We start from the raw sequence: 17,842 nt of genomic DNA on the forward strand, positions 1-17,842 counted from the left end.
AAGAGAAGCCCATTCGTTGGCGAGCGGCAGTAGTAGTCAAGACCATCACTGGAACCGATCGAAGAAGAAGACATCTTCTAATTTGGAGGAAGTTTCCTTTTCACCACCGTTGGTTGGAGTGTCACCACTTATGGTAATCGTCTCTCAATTTTCCCCCTTTTTTTTCGTAAAATTTTTTTTTCAACCCCCGTTCCTTGAATTCCGTCAAGAAGACGTTGGCAACAACTCACCACCCGAACTCGAAGCCGATGATACAATTTCAAACAACAAAAGTGACGAAATAGCTATCAGTACCCCACAACAATTTGCCCCCAGTGGAGATACCTCGTCAATGCATAAGAAGGAGCTGACTAGTTCACACGAAACCCGAAAAAGACTTAAGGTAGTACTGGTTTCAGAATTTCATGGCCAAAAGTTGATCCAGGCACATCGAAGAAAGTACTTGCAGAGTTTGTGGACGGATTTTCGCGGACAGATTCTTGACACTCCAATTGAGCAGATCTCTTCTTTAAAAGAGTGTGCAGAGGAAATCATTGTAGAAATCACAAGAACGAATCCCACCAATGGTCTCCTTTTAAAAGACCACTTGATGGAATTGTATGCCAAGGCGGAGGCTTATGATGTTCTGGCATCTTCATCGTGGGAGAGAATGAGCAAAGAAACACATGCAGAACTCCTTTCCAAAGCGACCGTCCAACTCAAATGAGTTAAGGCAAAGGGAGAAGAACTAACTTGTCATTTGTAAAGTTTTGAAGAAGAGTTGCAATCCATTGAAGCCAGGAAGAAGGTTCGGCAACAGGAACTCATCAGTTTGGAGAAGCAAAGCTTGGAAATCACCTCAACTATCGATCAAAAGCATGAGACCTTCAAAGAGATCCAGGCCGAAATAACCCAAGCGTATGATAAACTATTTTCGATTGAAAATACTAGCATCTTGACTGATGACGCTGTGAATGAACTTGAGGACATGAAGTCTGCACTTGAATCATATAAAGTAGCTGTAGTGGAATACAAATTTGATATTTAGCTTTCCACCATGTTCTTCTTTTTCCTAAATTCTTCCATCATTCATTTTTTTTGTAATGAGTTTTTTTTTAATAATAAAACGCTTTTCATTTCTTATCTCTTGTTTTTTTTTAAGAGAGAAAGAACTCAAATGGAGCATTTTATTTATTATTTTTTTTTGAAAAGAGAAAATTATTTTCTTTTCTTTTTTTTTTTGCAAGGGACAAGGATTTGATTTGGAGTGGTGTAACTGAACTTAGAAGTTGCCCTCCAAGCTGCCTACGTATCCCAACAAGGGAATCAAGTCACACGTAGTTCCTGCCGTTCACATTTTAACCTCATGCGGGCCAGGAGTATCTATTTGTTTACCACCTTAGACTTGGTGAAGTGTTTCAGCAGTTTCACCACATACTACACTATTGGTGGTCGCCATCCACAGTTTTAGCTCATGCGGGCCAGGAGCCTTGCGCGGTTCCGATTACGCATAGTACCTTTTTAGGTACTTGCCATTGATGGGGCCAACCCTTAACCCGTCTTCAGCAATCAACTTGTATGAGTCATTTGTATACACTTCCCGAACAACATATGGACCATCCCACTTAGGAGTAAACTTTCTTTGTCCGCCATGAGTGAGAATGATTGGTCTCCGAACAGCGAGTACTAAATCTCCAACCTGGAAAGAGCGTGGCCGGACATGTTTATTAAATGCTTTTGAAAGGCGGGCTTGATAACACTCAATCCGTTGCTGGGTTTCCAATCTCTTTTCGTCGAGTGCTTCTAACTCCTCGAGGCGAAGACAGACATTATCTTCTTCACTTAGCCCTTCTTGAATTGCAATTCTTAGCGAAGGTATTTGACACTCAAGTGGAAGAACAGCTTCAACACCGTAAACAAGTGCGTATGGGGTTGCTTGCGTGGGAGTTCGAAAAGTAGTTCGGTATGCCCAACGTGCTTCTCCAATTCGAAGATGCCAATCCCTTCTCGATTTATCCACGATTTTCTTCAACAGATTACATAAGGTCTTGTTGAATGCTTCAGCGAGTCCATTTGCAGCAGCATAGTACATGGAAGATTTGTATTGTTTGAAATGAAACTTTTCGCAAAGCTTGTTCATTGCTATATTGCAAAAAGGTTTACCATTATCGGTGACGAAATAACGCGGGACTCCGTACCGATAAATGATGTGCAAGTGAATGAAATCTACTACATTCTCCTTTTTGACCTCTTTTAGAGGGATCGCTTCAGCCCACTTTGAAAAATAATCTGTCGCCGCCAAAATGAAAATGTGTCCGCCAGAAGACTTTGGAAGTGGTCCAACTATATCCAAACCCCAAGCATCGAACGGCCAAGAAGTCACAGTTGGGTGCAACGGTTCCGGAGGTTGATGGATGAAATTGCCATGAAATTGACATGCTTGACATCTTCTAGCAAAGTCAATGCAATCCTTTACCATTGTTGGCCAGTAGTATCCCATTCTTTTAATGTGAAAGTGTAATTTCGAGCCAGACTGGTGAGCACCGCATATCCCAGAGTGAGCCTCCTCCATTGCTTGCATGGCCTCATCTTCTCCAAGACTTCGTAGAAACACCCATCGAATGACCTTCGGTAAAGCGTCCCTTTGTAGTAAATGAAACGTGGTGCTCGACGACGTATATCAACCCTTTTCTTAGGATCTTCTGGTAACTTCCCATGATTAAGATAATCAATGATGAGGTGACGCCAATCCTCCCTTTCGATCTCATGAACAAAAATATGATAAGTATTTTCTTCCTCACCATCACCTTCTTCGTCAAACATCGGAGGTATGACCCAATTCTGACATATTGAAATTTGATTTCGATGAGAAGGTAAAGTGATCATGGACGCCACTCTTGCCAAAGAGTCAGCTTGTTGGTTGAAATTTCTAGGGATATGTTCTATAGTGACACTATCCAAATATCCCATGAGTTGTCTTGCATACTTATAATATGGGATCAATTCAGGTTTCTTGACATCATAAATACCAAGAAGTTGATTTACCACCAATTTTGAATCACCATAGACTCTAAGATGCAACTGCTTCATATCTACAGCCGTTTCAAGACCAAGAATCAACGCCTGATATTCGGCCACATTGTTTGAACATCGGCATGTTAAAGTGAAGGAGTATGGCAATACATCTGCTTCAGGAGTATAAAACACAACTCCCGCACCAGCTCCATCACGGTGAGCAGTCCCATCGAAATACATTAACCACGGGGATTCGACCATAAACACTTCTTCATCGGGGAGTTCATCAGTCAACTCCCACTCGGCAGGTATGGGATGATCGGCTAAAAAGTCTGCTAATATTTGTCCTTTGACAGCCTTCGCAGGTACATAAATAATTTCGAATTGTTGAAACTGGAGGTACCATCTCGCGAGCCGATCAGACAGTACAGGTTTTGCCATCACATATTTAATGGGATTAGACTTAGATATGAGTCGAATAGTGTGTGCTTGAAAATAATGTTTTAGCTTCTGAATGACAAATATAAGTGCCAAGCACAACTTCTCGATGGGTGAGTAATTCAGCTCATTAGGTGTCATCATCCGACTCAAGTAATACAGCGCATTCTCCTTACCTTCATCATTTTCTTGAGCAAGTAAGGCCTCAACCGATCGTTCTTGAGCGGAAATATAGAGAATCAATGGTTTTCCTGGGATGGGTGCAACGAAAACTAGAGGATTCATGAGATACATTTTGATGCTTGTAAAGGCATTCCTACACGATTCATCCCACTCGAAGGGCAGCCCTTTCTTCATCAGTCGACTGAAGAGTTGGCATCATCCGGCCAAATTAGAGATAAACCTCCGGATATAAGCCAACTTCCCTTGAAGACTCTTCAATTCATGAATATTTCGCGGTTCAGGCATGTTCACGATGGCATCGATTTTAGATCGATCGACCTCTATTCCCCGTTGATGAACGATGAAACCGAGAAACTTGCCAGAAGTGACTCCGAATGCACACTTCAAAGGATTCATCTTCAGTTGGTATCTCTGAAGGCGTTGAAAAGCTTTTCGAAAGTCTTGATTATGATCTTCCCGTTTCTTTGATTTCACCACAAGATCATCAACGCAGCACTCCACATTTTTATGGAGCATATCATCAAAAATTCTTTGCATTGCCCTTTGATATGTTGCTCCAGCGTTTTTCAAGCCAAACGGCATTACTCTGTAGTAGTAAATTCCCTTGGGGGTGCGGAAAGTGGTGAGCTCCTCATCCTCGGGCGCATGCGTATTTGATTGTAGCCAGACGATCCATCGAGAAAAGATAGTGCTTCATGCCCGGTTGTAGAATCTACCGTCAATTCTGTGATGGGGAGAGGAAAATCATCTTTGGGGCAAGCCTCATTTAAGTCTCGAAAATCAACACAAACTCGGATTTGCCCATTCTTCTTCCTTACAGGGACAATGCTTGAAATCCATGTTGGATATTTTACTTCTCGTATGAATCCGGCTTCAATCAATCGATTTATCTCATTTTCTATAAGAGGAATTAATTCGGGCCGAAAGCGTCTTTGAGTTTGCTTGACAGGTTTTGTTCCTCGCTTGACAGATAAATTGTGAACAGCGACTCTAGGATCCAAACCGGGCATTTCTGAGTAATTCCAGGCAAAGACATCTTTGAACTCGAGCAGCAAATCAACATACTCTTTCTCTTCTTCAGGAGTCATACAAGGACTTATGTAAATTGGGCGAGGGTCGTCAATTGTGCCAAGATTAATCTCCTTTAGCGCATCGATTGTATTCTTTACTCCTTATTCAAATTCAGCGGGAGCGTCATCTGCATCTTCTTCTTCCTCTTCAAGATCACTGATCGTAATATGATGATAGGAAGCCATACTTTCTTGATCCTGTTCTTCAAAAATAGTTTCAATTCTTACATTGAATAAGTCTCCATAGTGCATGAAGAAATTGGAGACTCGCTTTCTTGGTCCGTTCTTCTTTGTTAGAGTAAGACTTTCTTCCTTGGCAACTTGATACTCTTGATTTTTACTGTCTAATCTTTCATAGACAGGTGTTTTCAAATTTTTCGGCCGCGGGCCAAGTCTATCAAATACAGAAGTACGCTTTGACTTGTTCCCTAACCTATCAAACACAGATCTCTTTCGGCCTGTGACCTTCATTTCTTCGTTCACGTAATTACAACTTGCCCTTTTGATCATTATACGCACTGGAGAAGGTGGTTGATAACCAAGACCCATCGATGAACTTTCAATATTATAGCATTTTTCTTTCAACATTTTCTGCGTAGGTGTTAATCCATAGTCTTCTCACCAGTCACCTCAGGAGAGAGTTTTCCCAATGCATGCTTCTCATTTGGGTTATAACCGGCCTTAGCAAGAAGTCTATACGCGTTTGGATCAAAGCCTTCTTGAGTCCGATTAGTTGGTAGTAAGTAATGTTCTACTGCCGGTTCTTCTTTGGGACGAACAAATCCTTGCAAGCTCACTTTCTCACCCTTAACTAGCTCTATTTTGGTGAGCGGAACATTTAATGTATTATTCCTGATAAAAGAGGATTGACCTTCTTCTCTCTTTGATCTTGGAATATACCGCAAAATGGGTACCTTGAAATCTCGATTTTCTTCTTTTACTGATTCTTTTCTTTTTGCTTCTTTCTGAAGGTAAAATTTGGCATCGACAAAGTGAGTTTCGGCCTCAGTGAAAGGTTTATCGTCGGCAATAACCTTCTTAACTATACCATTTTGACAATATTTGAAACATTGATGTAGAATAGACGGTATAATTTCATTCTCGTGAATCCAGGGTCTTCCCAAGAGCATGTTATAAGAGGTTTTGGCTTCAATGATATGAAATAACGCACTTGAAGACAACTCGCCAATGAGCAATTCAAGTCTTATGAGACCAATTGCTCTTTGCCCCCCTTGGTTAAATCCTTGGATCATGAGGCGGCTCTGGGAGAGTTCATCGCTTGAGATTCCTAACTCTTTCATAGCACGCACGGACATGATATTGACAGCAGATCCCCCATCAATGAGTATCCGATTCATCTTCTGCTCTCGGACATACGCACTAACAAACAAAGGTCGATTGTGGGTTTTGAACTCAACAGTTAAATCATCATCATAAAAAATGATAGTAGTTGCACAATCCACCGGTGATTTATCGTCGATTTTGAGTTTTTTCTCAAATTTCGTGCCAATTTGCATGACCTGAGAATTTTTAGCTTTGACGACAATACAAGAGGTGGAGTTATCAGCATCGTCACTTAAATACCCCTTGGGTATAAATTCTCTCAGTGTCACGGGCTGTCGAACCTCTTGAAAGAGCTGAAAATCTGAAGGAATTGGTTTTGTGGCCACTCCCTTTTGTTTCTTTGTTGCATTTCATCGTTTCATTGTCACTTTAGGCTTGGTTGGACGAATGCTTTTCGAAAAGATGTACTTCTTTATTTTTTGCTTGCAAGTCCTCTTTCGAGTGACTAAAGTCCATCCTTCGTTGTCATATTCAATAACATCTTCAATTGAGGATTTTTCAAGCTCCTTGGATGAAGCGCTGCTTGTTGTGAATAAAACTTCTATCGGATAACACACAGACCCAAACATTATTGTTGTTTGGTTGGTCGATGCTTTATCTTCCTCGAGAAGGATTTTCCCTTGACGGGCCAATTCCATAATTTTGTCTTTAAAGACAAAGCATTTAATGAGAGGGTGGCCAATCAAGCGATGATAACAGCAATAATTTGGATCATTGACTTGACCAGCTTCCTCTGGGCGTTTCATGTCAGGAAGTTCAAGGAGTTTCTCCTTGAAAAGATCATCAAACATTCCCTGTAAATCGGATTCGAGGAAGGGGTACTCCTTTTCTTGCATTTCTTTTAGAGTAGGTCTTCTTACCGACCTATTTTGAGGAGAGTCTACTCTTTCGGTGACTTTTCGACTCACTTTGGTAGCAATCTTCATGGGAGCTGTATTTATTGCCATGGACTCTTTTCTACTGAATTTTGAAGGAGGTTTGCCCCCCTTTTTATTTTCTTGCCTTTCATTACTTTGACGAGGCGGCTGCACTCACGGAGCTTGAATGGGAAGCCCATCAGTTGCATTGGCCGTGATGCTTAACTCCATATCATGAGCACGAGTAGCTAATTCTTCAAACGTATTTGGACGTATACCCTGTAGAATGTAACTCAGGCTCCAATGCATTCCTCGGATGCGCATTTCTATGGCAGAGGGTTCAGACAGTCTATCCTTATAGTTGAGACTCAAACTTCTCCACCTATCAATGTAGTTAACCACAGGTTCATCCTTCCATTGACGAGTGTTAGTCAACTCCAGCATACTAACGGTTCTTCTAGTGTTGTAGAAGCGATTTAAGAACTCTTGTTCCAGCTGTTCCCAGCTGTCGATGGACCCCGGGGTGAGATCAGTGTACCAATCAAATGCGTTGCCCTTCAAGGATCGGACGAACTGTTTGACTAGCAGGTCACCATAGGTTCAAGCGTTATTGCAAGTTTCGACAAAATGGGCCACATGTTGCTTTGGACTACCTTTCCCATCGAACTGTTGAAATTTAGGCGGTTGATATCCAGCAGGCATTGCGAGGTTATCGATTCTAGCAGTGTAAGGCTTGCAGTAGGTAAAGCTTGACTTCGAACCACCCTCCTTTTTATCTTTGATCACGCCTTCAACAAGTTCCTTCAGTTGTTCCACGGGGATAGTGTGGCGGCCCCACCTCCCCCTAAGGCGAACCAGAGGGTTTGGCGGGTCGCCTGCCCAACTCTCGCCAGGACTAACGATGCAGACTAGAAATATCTATTGCGATCCGGAACTTACAAACGAGCGTAAACAAGTCAAAATGGTAAAATAACCCAAAAAATAAAAAAAATGAAATCCGGAGTCGGCCATGAATAGTAACCGACCCGTCAGAACCCAACCGAAATAGCTAACAAACATTCACATCTGAACTTTAGCGTTTACAACTCAAAATGACATACATAAGTTTTCAAAAGTTAATATATATACACGGTTTGCCAAATCAAAAGAGAAAACGCCCCAAAAATATATTTAGGATTTTAATACATGAGCTATACAAAAGATATGTTCAACTAGCTCAATTTGGCAGCCTTTTGTCAAATCCAGTCCAAAAGTGTTTATTTTCCTGTAAGGAAAACAAAAGGGAACAGAAAGGGGTGAGCTTGCGCTCAATGAGGTACCAAACAGATAGCAATAAAATCATGGCATTTCACGTTTAGCAAATCAAGTACACATGCCAGATGTAAAGCAAAGGAACCAATGATTCAAATCAGAAGGATACGGGTGGCTCTCAGGAGCCAAATTTCCAGCGCAGTACTTGATCCAAACCAGTTGACTCTCCGTCAACGTATATAGAACCAACGCGTCCGTAGACCCCTCTTTACACCGAATTCCATCCACCAAACACCCCTTTACCGGGCCCGCTCACCTCAATAGAAACAGAAATGGTAATACTCGAGTATACCGGAATCAAGGGTCTCAATACCCAAAGATCCCAAAACAGACTACCGTGGTTCGTTATCTAATCGTCCAGGCCCTTGCCGGCCCGACTCGAATAACTTAGCCACAGGATTTGAGCTCATAGGTCACAGAAAGGTCGTTGGTTACAAGTTTCCAAACGACGTCCGAACAGATATAGATACAGATATCAGATACAGATACAGATTCAGATTGACACCAAAATTGACATATGAACAGACAAGAGAACGAGTGTGATAAAGTACACCCTCGTGTCAAACAAATTAAACAGATTGCAGAGCAGAAATCAAGTTAAACAGCAATGGAGAGGAGTGGTACACTCACTGGCTCAACTTCAAAAGTTTTCACTTCAGATTGGCCTTAATCGCCAAGAAACCCTAAAATAATCAAAGTAAACTAATTGAAGGTTTCATATCCAAAATCGAGTAAACGGAATGCACAAGTGAGGCTCGACTACACGTCGTACGCCTTGCCAAATAAATACTAATGCAAGGGTGGAAAACATGATTTTCTTGGAAACGAAAAGGTAACATGAAGACCTAGGCGCAAACAACCCAAAAGCCCTTTGCTCAAATCACAAGTAAATCCAACTAGCCTTCAAGTAAAAATTTCGGCAGCATATCCCTTGTTTTTACCTATTTTCCAGCCATCATGGCTTCATTATTTCCTCAAATCAGTCCCAACATCTCACACAAAATTCATCTCATTTCCCAAAAGCCGTTCAATAGGCTCAAAGTAGTACAAGTACAAAAGTTAGCTAGGAAATGACCGGAATAAGAGTAAGCCTTAAAACATGTAAACAAGTACAATGAGACTCGATAACGAATCATAAATCAATGCCAAATATGACCCCAATAGGGTTCCATAAACATATACAAACATTACAGAAAACCAGAAAATTCGGAAATGCAGTTAGCTTTGGCCTTGAAAAAATAGTTTTTGACCTCTTTTTGCGGTAATGGCACCAAATGCCCTAGAATTATCGGATGAAGGTGTAAGACCCACCATTTCGAAGCTAAAAGACAGGGTTACAACATCACAGAAGGTCACTCAACCCAGTTTTGAGTGTAAACAGGTCAAAAATGCAAGATACCACATCAAAAATGTAAAACAGATTTACCAAAACGCATTCTAGAGGAAACATCATAACTCAGGCTCTACAAGTCTAAATCCAGAAATTCCAAAACCAGCGGAAAGCTAAGAAACAGGTCTAAATTTCATCAGAAGGCCTCAACAACTAATTCAGAAGCAATTCAGACCAAAACACCCAATTACAGTCGCAAATCTCGATTTCGGGTAAAACCAGAACAGCAATAGTAATTTCGACTTATCTCACTCTACACTACTCCGATTGACCTGAAATTTTGTTGGCACCTCTAAAATGTCATTCCCTACAACTTTCATGTTTTAAACCAAGGCCAATTCGGCCTCTAACTAGGACCTAAAATTTCGGACAAAATGAAGAACAAGGAACCCTAGTTTTTTTCAATTTTCTTCCAAAACAGAAATTTCTTGCAATTAATCACTTTTTCCACCTCCCAGCTTCCTCAAATATCATTTCCAATCATCATACATAACCACATAATAATAATCATATGAAAACAGAAAAATCCTAATTAAATAGAAAGTGTCATCAATCTCAACCAAAATCATGAAATAACACCAAAGATCATCACTTTAACTCACTTAGGTTGCTCATTAAGCATTATTGGAAAGAGAAAAGGAGTTTCTTCACTACTCACCTTGATACCCAAAGGAATGGAGCAACCTTGCACTTAAATCTTCCAAATTACTTCACAAAACAACTCACTATCACTCCCTTAAGGGTTTCTATGGAACAAAAACAAGATTAAACGGTTGATTGGTTGAATTTGAGCAAGATTGAAGCAAGAGTTTGGAGAGTTTTTCTTTCCCTTTTGTTGCTTGAAGAGAATCAGCCAAGGAGAGAAGAAAATAAGGAAATTTTTGGTTAATTTTGATATTAATTTGGTAAAGACATGAATAGTGGTCATACAAGTCAATCCAACCAAATGGTGACACTTGTCACCTAATTAATGAATCTCTATCTCTTTGTTCCCTCTCACACCAATCCAAATAACATCCTCTACTTATCCCTTAACACCTGGTAAATTAAATCCAGTATCCAAAACTTAACCTAGTTGGTCAAAAATTGCCGAACTTTTCGCACTAGTGGGTCCCACGTCCGGTATTCACTCTTAATTTCTCAAAACCTATTCAATACTAGAAAAATCATCTAAAAATTATATTTACTCATAAAATTTATCTAGAAAATTTTCCGGATACAGAAAGTGCAGAAAACAAATCATTAAAAATAAGAAAACCTAGAAATATAATAAAACCTAGAAATTGGAAAAATTACGGGTTCTCACAGATAGTTCCATCGGCGGTCACATATACTTCCTTCACCTTGTCCTTACCTTTAGATGAGGGAATTTCACGCTCTTGGTGCTCCTTAGGATTCGCATGGCTTCCTTCAGCAGCGTGATCTTTCTGAGTGAGCAGTTGAGCAATGAGAGCATCTTGGTTCTTAATGTGTTTCATCATGGTTTCCATCATCTTGGACATGTTCGAAACTTGTTCTTCGAGACTTAAAGTATTTGTCATCATGGCCGACATTGCAGCAGAAGAAGCAGCAGAATCTTCAATAGAAAATCTTGACTGAAGAGTTTCATGTGAAGAGGCTGATCCAGTGCTTGATGAATCATCGTCATCTTTAGAGAACTTGGATTCGGATCCAAGTTCGAGCATGGCAAGAGCCTTCTCAATTGAGGCAGGAACATCTTGGATTCCCATCGTGGAAGAATAGCTTATTGGTGATGTTGAACCGAAAACGGGAGTTGGCATCGATGGAGCTTCCATGCTACTTTGGGTGGAGGCTCTAGTCATACTCCTTGTCACGGGACCAATAGTGCGGGTATTGGTGGCAACGTGTGCAGCTTCCTGAACAGGCTCAGCATCAGTAGCCTTGGAACGTACAATCATGATTTTGTTGCTCTTTGGTGCCATTGGTGATAGTTGAATATTTGAGAAGAAGAGATGGAAGGCAGAGATGGTTCCACTGGGCGTGCCAAAAATTTGTATGCAATAAAAATTTCAAGTCTGCAAAACGACATGAAAAGAAATACACGACAAATATGTGATATATAAATTTAGAAAAAATATGGGGGTACAATCTCTGGATGTTTCTCGAACTTATGGAGAGTTTCCTTCGATTCTTCTCCTCGAACACCAATCCAAGGGCTTCGCAGCTTATTCTTGGATCCACCACTGACTCTTTCAAATCTTGATATGGAAGATTTGAAGAATTTGAGAATATTTGGAGGCTCAAGCCTTGATATGCGAAAGACTTGGAGCGCTTGAAGATCCAACCCTTCGTAGCTTGAAACTTCAATACTTGAGTGTATGAGGTGCCTCTTGAAGTCCCTCTGTGTATCTGTGTGTACTTGATTTGGTTAAGAGACCTCTATTTATAGTTGTAGCAAGAGGTAGAGGTTGAGAACCTGTGTACCACTTTACTTGTCTTGCAAGACGTGCAGTCATATTAGGACTGTACCAGTCAAATATTATCTCTTCATTTTATATTTATTAATAAAGAGATAAGAAATTTATCGATTGGCCAAACTCGTGAGGACACGTGACATGGCGCCATTTGACTGGCCAAGCTATTGCAGTATATAAGAGATATACTTGGATTAAATAACTCTAAATATTATCCCTTTAATACGAAATAAATATTCAGATATTTATCCAATGGACATGTGACATGATATGATCTGGTTGGTAGAGATATCCCTGCAATTTGAATTGATCTGGAACACCTCGCCTTGACATGTGGCAAAATATAATTGGTCATTTAATAACCAATTTTTCCAAGTGTACGTGCCATATGGCAATATCCGATTGGATGAAAATATTTAATAGACCAATGGTAATTTTTAGAATTTAATTAAAATTCCATTGTCTACACTAAGAATGCACTTGATTACTTGATCATCATGAATCAGATGTTGTATGAAGCTGTCCATCATTGTTAGGCGAGTGTGTACTTTACCTCACTTGACCTACTCAAATGATGAATTTTACCTTTTGTCGAATTACTTGGTTACCTGTGCATGTTGTATGCTCTAAGCTGAACTTGGGCCCTGCCCTTGGATACTGACCTACTCGAGCCAGGATTGGGCTCGGTCGGTTAGGTTGGAACCCTGCGCCACCGTTTCGGTATGCTTGAGTATTACTACTAGAGGGATAAGGTAATGGCCAGTCAAACCGAGGGGATCTGGAAGTCATAGGTGCAGATGACTGACAGAGTTCCACTGGAACACCGTATCCTACAGTACATGTTTACCTTGTATCATGATAATTGTTTCATGTTAAAATGCCAACATGAAATCCTGAGTTATGCCTGTGATATGCTCCATACCTGTTACCTGTCCAAAGTACTCATATCATGATACCTGTTTCATGTTAATGCTTCATACCTGTAACATGCTGAATTACTCGCACCTGTAATAAGCTCCAATCACTCATGAACTATACATGCCAATGTCTTGAACCATGATAACTGTCTCATGATAAATGTCTCATACCATGATACATGTCTCAAATTACCCGTACAATGATTATCACCTCATGATAACATGCCATTGTGTAACCTTGAACCATGCATATGATATGCCCAACCTACTTGATTTATTTGAACTGTTAGAGTGTCTTGGAACCTCACTGGACTGTGTAGCTCATCCTATTTTTGGATCACCAAGACACCACCGAGAATTCTCCTTTCAGCAAGCCAGAAGAGATAATGAAAAGATGGAAGCAAAACATTCGGCAAACTTGCTCAACCAAAGAAATCCAGCATTAGTCAAATATTCTCAAGCATTGATCTACTCTTTTTTACAGTAAAACACAAGAAAACACAAATTTCCATGGCTTAAAACCACCCTCAGCAACCCAAGGAAAGAAAGCTTCGAGCTCTGGGCAACCAAAAGAAAAATTCCACGCTGCTGCAACAAGCCAACTTCAAGCTTGTTGCAGCAGATTTTTATGCACAAATCTTCAACCAAACGAAACTGTAACATCCCGAATATTAGGAGGTTGTTTGTGAAGAAAATATTAAAGTGTATTTCTTTGGGTTTGATTTAAAACCTAATTTTGTTTTAAAAAAAAAAAAGACTAGAAACTCCAAGGGAAAATCTTTCATTTCATCTCCAAATCCAACAAATAAGTGAGGAATCAAACAAAATAAACCGATTAAACTTGTTCTTGAGTGACTAGCTAGTGAGTTGTGGTGTGATTCTTGAAGGGGAGAGCTTGTGCTACTCTTGGTGACTTTTATTCAAGGTAAGAGAGTTTATCTCTCCAAGTTTTACTTCTAATCTTGTTATATTAAGCCTAGTAACTTGATTTTATGGTGAGATTATGGATGATTAGCAAGTTTTAGTAGTTTTCCCCAATTTAATTGATGAACTAGGGCTGTGGAATTTCTGCCCAACTTGATGTGTGATACTTGTATGTTACCATTGAGGTTTTATAAGGTGTTTTGGGAGTGATTGGAGTGAGAAATTAGGGAAAATTTCACTAGAAACTACAAATTCCAGATTTCTGGAAAATTCTTGATCATTTCTGTCCGAATTTGTATCTATGTGTTAGAGGCCGAATTGGCCTTGGGTCAAAGAAGGAAAGTTGTAGGAAATGATGTTTTATAGGTGCCTATAAAATTTCAGCTCAATCGGAGCAACGCAGAACGTGAAAAGTCCAAAATACCCCTACTGTTTTAAGAATTTCCCAGCAGTCCGTTTCTTCAGTTCAGTCCAGTTTATCACGATTTTTGACCAGGATCCATTCTGATTTAGCTCTGGGCCAAAACATAAAAGTTGTAGTGTTCTGAAGTATCTTTAAAATGCCTCAAAGAAAACCTGATTCGGACTTGTGTACACTGAGTTATGTCCATTACAGTGTTCTGCATTTAAACAGCCGACGAATTGGTTTCTGGTTTAGTAATTCGAGAATTTGACTAAGTTACATTAGGAACTGGACTAAGTGACCTTCATGAATGTTGTAGCTCTGTGTCTTAGCTTCGAAATGGCACAGGTTTCGTCTTAATCCGATAAGCGTAGCCTTGGATATGTTATTTCCGCATTGGTACGTCAAATCTGTCTTGTGCTAAATTTAATTTCTGCACTTGTCCTTAATGCGATTCTTGTTATTATGATATTGTGAGCCTATGGAACGGCTCTTGACATAAATTGCTGATATGTATGATGTTGGGTTGTTGTTGAAGAAAAATAATGAAGCCTAAATGGCTGGAAATTAGGTAAACACAAAGGGCATGCTGCCCGAATTTTTACTCGAGGTCTAGAAAACTCTCTTTGTGACTTGAGTGAAGGTTAAGTGATTATCACTTGAACTATCGAGGACCTTTGCCATTTGTTTATCGAGGGTTATACGTTAGGACTTGGCCGAACTTGTACCCTTAGGAAAATGATATGAATCACTATGAAACCGTTTTACTTGCACTTTTGACTCAAGAGTCATCTTCAAGAAAAAATGTTATCAAAGTTTTCAGTTTGAAGAGTGAGCAACTATTACATGACTCTTCTCAAGTGAATTTTAATTTCTTGATTTTATTGAACGAAACGTCTAAGTTTCGAATCTTAGTCATGTTTCAAAGTTCTCAAACTGAGTTTTATCGCAGATTTGGACTCCGAACCCGGAGTATACCCTGAAAGTGATCAATAAAGGCACTATATCTTTTGGTGAGTGCTTTCAAATACCGAAATGTACTAGATACTTGAACTTGATACGTGACCAATATGAGTACATGTTATATACGTGAATTGATAGGGCAAGAGTGTACTTTATCGCACTTGCCTTTACGTGATATACTTGTTTATTGATTGCAATTGACTTGATATACTTGTTCATGATGTGCGCACTTCCTGGAATTCCGGAAACCCTGTGGCGAGTTACTCGAGTCGAGCCGGCAAGGGCCTGGTCGATTAGATAACAAACCCTGGGTCACTTGTAATGTCGAGTGGAGTGTTATCTCCTCGACTAACGGTATACTCGAGTATTACCACCCATGTTTATTGAGGATTTTGGGCCCAGTAGGGGGTGTGAATGGTGGACGGAGAGTCGTGTAAGTGGTGTTCTACTGGATTGGTTACTTACTTGAAAGTTGACGGAGTGTCAACTACTACGTGATCAAGCTTCTGGTAATGCAATGGGAATTTGGGCTCCTGAGAGTCATCCGTATCCTTATACTTTGGAGTGATTATTACTTATTGGATTATTGTTGCTTATGGAAAACTTCTACACTCGCTCATTTTGAGATTGCTACTTGACGTGTTATTGTTCACATTTATGAACTCTTCATGCTCGTTACTTTGCTATATCGAAACTTGTACTAAAAAAAAAAAATAATGGTCAATTTGCTATTTGGAACCTCACTGGGCTTTTAGCTCATACCACGTTATTTGTTTTCCTTACAGGGATACGAGTGACGCGCGAGACTTGTAAAAGCTAGCGTAGCCTTTTGTTTTGACTTTTGACTTTTTGGTCTTGTACTCGCGCTATTCCTCGAATGGAACATTTGTACTTGGATTGTATATATTTTGAACTAGTTTAAGTATATCAAGACTTTGTACTTTGGTTTCTATCAATGTAAATTATAAGCTGGGATTGCGGATATTATTAATGGTGCTTGGGGTGTGTGCACATGATTTTAGTGAGTGAGTCCTGGCGAGAGCTGGGCAGGCGGTCCGCCAAACCCTCTGGTACGCCTTAGGGGGAGGTGGGGTCGTCACAGAAACCTGACCCATACAACCGTATTACCAAGTATTGTTTTCAACTCACAACATAGAAAACACCGAATTTAAACACAAAAGAGCATACAGAAAACTGGAAAAAAATTCTGCACTTCATGGGTTAGTTTGCAGCAACCATTTTTATCCAAATAGCCAAGTTCAGAAACAAAATGGGACCATTATACAACCTCCAACAATACCCAATCTCATTCACACGAATACCACATGCAATCACAAGAAACATGGAGGCAATCAAACAATTTCTGGATGAAAACAGCAAGCAGAAATGCGAACGGCAAGAACAACAAAGCAATATTTTGGAATGCTCATTACATGTTCAGGAATAGATGAGGGAAAAGGGAAGAATGGGATACCTTTTGACACCTTTGGGCCTCAAACTAGCGTGGAAAAATTCAAGAACAATGCGTTCCAATGTTGGAATCTGATCATCGAGTTACTGCTTTTTCTTGAATGACGGTTAGAGATGGTGGAGATGGCTGAAGTGATGGTTTACGGCCGCTGCAACAGGAACCCATAAGAGATTGAATATGCTCCAACAAGGATCGAATGGGATGAATTTTGCAGACTTCGGTGAAGAAACGCGGGCTCGAAACTTCCTCCCAGACTTTTCCTTGCGTTTTTCCAGCCGTCAGTCCTCTCTCTCTCTCTAAACTCAGCCGCCTCCCTCAACCTTCACCAGATTTCTAGCCGTCAATCTCCAGATTCTCTTCCCTTTTTCCTTCAGCTCAGCCACCAACTCCACTTCCAGTTTTCTTCTTCCGTCGTTCCTCCTGCTTCAAAGCTCCCTTTTTCTCTGCCGTTGTTTCACTCTTTTCCTTGCAGCCGTCCCCCCTTGGTTTTCCTTGCTTCCTACTCGGCCAAAACTCTCTAAAAGCCTCCCTTTCCAGCCGTCACTTACTTCCCTTTGATTTTTCAGCCGTCATTCTCTATCTCTCCTCCACTCCCTCTCTCTGAGTTTTCAGCCGTCAACTCCCTATCTAACCCCCTAGCCCTATGCTGTTCTCTGATTTCTCTCCTTTTCGGCTTTTTCACTCAGCCCGTCCCCTCTACCTATGTTTCTTTCTTTTGCCGTTTTCCAGATTTTGCAGCTGCCATTCTCTGTCCGGTTCCTCTATCTCAAAAACCCTTTTTAAACTATAATTTTGGGTCAAATCGTCGCATTCTCAAACCCCCATTTAGACCCATTTTTCTTTTAAATCACAATTCATTTTTCAATCACAAATTGAATCAACAAATGCATTTTCAAACCATTTATTTATTTATCAAAAAATGGGGCGCGACTGTTGGCGACTCCACTGGGGACATTCGAGAGTCCGAGCAAATTTGATTTAATCAACATTTTTCTTCTTTTAACCTTTTCATATATCACATTTGGGTGTTTTAGGGTTGCATTTTTCCTTTTTAGGATTTTGCATTTCGCGCGTATTAATTACTCCCTCACTCATGCATGTATGATTGGTTGATTGGATGCATGTTTATCTCGCGCTTGCAT

The 17,842-nt window shown here is 40.3% G+C and overlaps 2 protein-coding genes and 1 long non-coding RNA gene across 3 annotated transcripts; 1 reads left to right on the forward strand and 2 right to left on the reverse strand.

The window, feature by feature from the left end:
- Positions 1-1,483: 1,483 nt before the first annotated feature.
- On the reverse strand, positions 1,484-2,119 carry LOC140004768 (uncharacterized). Its single transcript, XM_072044913.1, has one exon. It carries the CDS (start codon positions 2,117-2,119, stop codon positions 1,484-1,486), a length of 636 nt encoding a protein of 211 aa, XP_071901014.1.
- A 332-nt stretch (positions 2,120-2,451) lies between these two features.
- On the reverse strand, positions 2,452-3,726 carry LOC140004769 (uncharacterized). The gene has a single exon (XM_072044914.1). It carries the CDS (start codon positions 3,724-3,726, stop codon positions 2,452-2,454), a length of 1,275 nt encoding a protein of 424 aa, XP_071901015.1.
- Positions 3,727-13,754: 10,028 nt separating this feature from the next.
- On the forward strand, positions 13,755-16,216 carry LOC140004967 (uncharacterized). Its single transcript, XR_011812787.1, has 3 exons — positions 13,755-13,864; positions 15,219-15,279; positions 16,015-16,216. It is a non-coding gene; the product is annotated as an uncharacterized lncRNA (long non-coding RNA).
- Positions 16,217-17,842: the final 1,626 nt, after the last annotated feature.

The sequence above is a fragment of the Coffea arabica genome, chromosome 4c, assembly GCF_036785885.1.
Source record: "Coffea arabica cultivar ET-39 chromosome 4c, Coffea Arabica ET-39 HiFi, whole genome shotgun sequence".
Classification (NCBI taxonomy): Eukaryota; Viridiplantae; Streptophyta; class Magnoliopsida; order Gentianales; family Rubiaceae; genus Coffea; species Coffea arabica.

Excerpts from the sequence above, each read along its gene's own strand:
- LOC140004768 (XM_072044913.1), bottom strand. The coding sequence starts at position 2,119 with ATGAACAAGCTTTGCGAAAAGTTTCATTTCAAACAATACAAATCTTCC.
- LOC140004769 (XM_072044914.1), bottom strand. The coding sequence starts at position 3,726 with ATGTATCTCATGAATCCTCTAGTTTTCGTTGCACCCATCCCAGGAAAA.